Below are 3,562 nucleotides of genomic sequence, written 5' to 3'. Positions count from 1 at the left end.
TGTCGGCAGTTTGGTGTAACATGGTGTGATCCACTTCAGCTTCCACCAGCACTTACAAGTCCAACTTGGGACTCAGTGCAAACAGGAAAGCGGAAAAGAGCAGTGATCCTAGAAGGCTGATCTTGCTTGAGGCAAAACCTGATCCTCAGCCAGCTCAAGTCTATGCAAGGCTTTGCCTGACCCCGGGGATGGGCTCTGGGTGTCCACAGGGAGCAGCCAAAGCGCTCCAGCCCCATTCCCTCTGTCCTCAGGCTCTCTCCTCGCTGGCGCAGTTCTGGGTGGTTTTGGTGGTGACCAGGGCTGTGGCCCCCAGCTCAGTGGCGGGCAGTGGGAAGCTGTGGTTGCACTCCTCATGCCGGGGGTACACAGTAGAGAGCAGGACGATGTCACCATCGGCATCACCCCGGCAGCATGGCCTCCGCTTTGCACCGGCTTTTCCAGGCAGCCCTGGCATCTTCAGGCCTCCATTATGATGCGGGCATGGAGCTGGGTCCAGGATGGCATCTCCATCTGGCACAGCAGGGTCCTGGCAGCCTGGGCTGGGCAGGGGGCTGGCGGCATCCATGTTTGCTGTGAGAGGGCAAGAAAAGGGGGTTATGGGGCTCACAAAGTGGGGCCAGGTAGGTCCCAGGGAGAGGGTCCTGTCCCTGGGGACACACGGAGGGGGGCAAAGATCGAGCTGGAGCAAGAGGAGCCTGCAAGGTCCCCACCGCACCTCTCCTGCTTACAACTGATGGGGTTTTCCCCCCCCCTAAAAAACAACAGGGAGAGGCAGAAACTTGCCCTTGCACTTCAAGCCCTCTCGCTAAACCCTGCCAGCGGCAGAGCAGCCCGGCCCTCGGCGGCGTGCCCTCCCCAACCGCCTCCCACTTAAAAATAGACTTGTTTACACGCTTTGAACACAGGCGCGTGCCGCCGGCCCCAAGCCTCCTGTGACTTTCCACGCATCCAGTGCCACAGTGGTGGGCATGCTGGGGTGCAGCCCAGGGGTATAGTGGGGACAGGGACCAGGGCATGCCACAGGAGAGTTGCTGAGGGGTGCCTCCAACGCCCTCCATCGTGGCCGGACCTCTCTTGCCACTGGATTTCTCCATCCTCTTTTGTTCTTGGTATTTTTCCCAGGCGTGTGTGTCATGGGCTGTCACAGCTGCACTTGGTTTAGCGGAAAGGCCCCAGGTAATGTCCCCCCCTAGCCTGAGTCACCCGGCTGGCACTGCCAGTGGTGTGCGGGCACGCAGGGGTGCGAGGACCAGCTGCCCCCGGCCCCACCACCCCTGAGGGCACCCACCTGGGCGGTGGGGTGGTGGCGGGTGCCAGCATCCCCCAGGGAGCCATACCCCCTGCCTGGGGATGGGGAAGGGTGAAGCCAGACAAGATGATTTCTGAGAAGAGTGGCCAGGGTTGAGTCAGTGCCAGGGCAGGGGTCCCCGGGGGATGAAGTGGCTGCCCAGCCCCCGGCTGACGCCCCAACAAGATGAGCCACCACAGGGCACCATGGCCTCACCCCCCTGGAAATACCCATGTCCCTCACCCCCCAGCTCTATTTTTGATGCCTTTGGGGATGACCCCATGCGGTGCCCCAGCATCCTGCCGACAGGGCTGGCTCTGACACCGTTGGGGTCTTTGGGGCACACATTGGAGGGCACCGGGCATCCCAAATGGCAGTGCCAGGCTGAGCAGTCAACACGGGACCACCATTTGTCCACTGCCATCCCTGCAGCCCCTGCTCCATCTATGTCTCTCCAGCTGCTGGGTGAAAGGGACAGGCAACTTTCTGGTGCTCTGTCTGTGTCCGCCATGGAGAGGGGACGGCGCCAGCGGGTGCTTTAAGCAAGCGAAGGCACAGGGACACCTGGCAAAAGGAGGGACAGTTCAGCAGGGTCCTGCTGGAAGCCGGGTGCAGGTGTGGGTTCCCAGGGGCCACAGGACACCTCAGCTGCCCCAAAATGCCCCAGGGTGCCCATGGAGCCCATGTCGAGGTGGAGGAGACAGTCTCAACAAGGATGTGCCTTGGGGGAGCTGGTGGCAAGCAATCCCACCTGCCCTGAGAGCCTTGGGATGCTGTGACAGAGAGAGCAAGAGGTCCCCTACCTTCAGCCTCCTCGTCCGCCGCCTTCCTCTTCCTCCTCTGCTTGCCCACCTTGCAGGCCAGGAAGCCCCAGAGGGCAGCCAGAGCCAGGATGAGCCCCACCACCGCTGGAACCCCGAAGATCAGGAGAGTGCTGGGCAGGTCCACTGATGGGACGGTGGGTGCCAGGGCAGAGGTGGGCGCCATGCCGGCGGGCTCTGCTGTGGGGTGAAACACCAGCAGCGTCAGGAGGGGGAGAGCTGGGGTGAGGGAAGGAGGGCAGCAGCGTTTCCCATCCAGCCGGCCGGCCTCAGGGCTGCAATGGCAGGGAAGGAGAGTGGCTCTTCATCGATGCTCACCTACCGCCCACAACAAACCGTCCCCAAGCCTGACCGGGATCCTTGCCCCACCCACTGCTGTTCCTGGCTGGTGGGAGATGAGGGCATCCTACTCTTCCCCATGGTCACCCCTGGGGCAGGCTGTGACCCCCACACCAGGCTGGATCATCCCTCTTCTCCCCGCACCGCATTCCCTTCACTGGAACTGGCTGCCCTCTTCTGTCCTACTCCTCCAGGTGAAGGCAGCGCTCCATTCTCCATCGCCACCTCCATCATCATCCGCAGGAAAAGGTCCCCTCCACCTGCCCACCCCCGGTGTGCCCCCAACCCCCTTGGCCCACCACCACCAAGCCCAGGGGAGCTTGGTCCATGGCCGCCCTTGTCCCCTTACTTGCGTTCTCCTTGAACAAGTCGGAGCACTGGACACAGGACCTGGTCAGGGGGTCGAAGCACTGGGAAGAGAGGCAGGAGGAGGAAGCGGCGGTTTTTCCTGAGGACGACATGGCAGAGTGGGAGCGAGAGCCTGGCTCCCGCATGGCGCAGCAGCGAAGGGGCCGCCCGAGTGTGAAATCGCAGCGCCTCGGGGCCTGTGGCAGAGGGAGATACAGTCTGTCAAGCTGCGTTGTCTCCCCTGGGGCTCGCGATCGCTGTGCTTGCCCTGGGGCGGATCTTCACCAGGGAGGAGGAGAGCGAGCACTCAAGCCCTACCCCTGCCTGCCCGTGCAATGCGCCCTCAAACTACCCCTCTCCTCCAAAGTACGCTTCCAAAATCCACACAAGCCCTGGCATCCCCCAGCCACACAGTACCCCATGCCTAGTGGCATGGTGCCCCAGCCCAATACTGTCACCTCCTCGGCCCTCACCCTTCCCCAGCCCACCCATATGTCGCCCCCAGCCCAGACACATCTCCCAGCCCACACCCTCCCTCGCCAGCTGGTGAAAAGCACCGTCAGCATCCTCCAGTGCCGACAGGATACTTTCCTGTGCCCAGATCTTTACAACACCATGTCCCAGGACCACAGATCTGGCTTGGGTGGAAAATGCAGAAAAGGGCCAGAGGAGAAAGGAGTGCAAGGGCACCGAGGTTTTTCCCTTTTAAAAGCTCCCACTGCTCCCAGGACACAGCCGGTTAGTGATTGCTGCACAGGCCGACCAA

The 3,562-nt window shown here is 62.3% G+C and overlaps 1 protein-coding gene across 1 annotated transcript; it reads right to left on the bottom strand.

Moving 5' to 3' along the window:
* Positions 1-247: 247 nt before the first annotated feature.
* TNFRSF13C (TNF receptor superfamily member 13C) lies at positions 248-2,942 on the bottom strand (the record flags this gene model as incomplete). Its single annotated transcript, XM_082498589.1, has 3 exons — positions 248-570; positions 2,092-2,328; positions 2,798-2,942. 3 exons carry the CDS (start codon positions 2,940-2,942, stop codon positions 248-250), a joined length of 705 nt encoding a protein of 234 aa, XP_082354715.1.
* Between the last annotated feature and the right edge of the window lie 620 nt (positions 2,943-3,562).

The sequence above is a fragment of the Vanellus vanellus genome (genome assembly GCF_965231255.1).
Source record: "Vanellus vanellus genome assembly, chromosome: 1".
Taxonomy (NCBI): Eukaryota; Metazoa; Chordata; class Aves; order Charadriiformes; family Charadriidae; genus Vanellus; species Vanellus vanellus.
The sequence above is the reverse complement of the archived record's forward strand: the minus strand, read 5'-3'. Positions and strand labels throughout refer to the sequence as shown.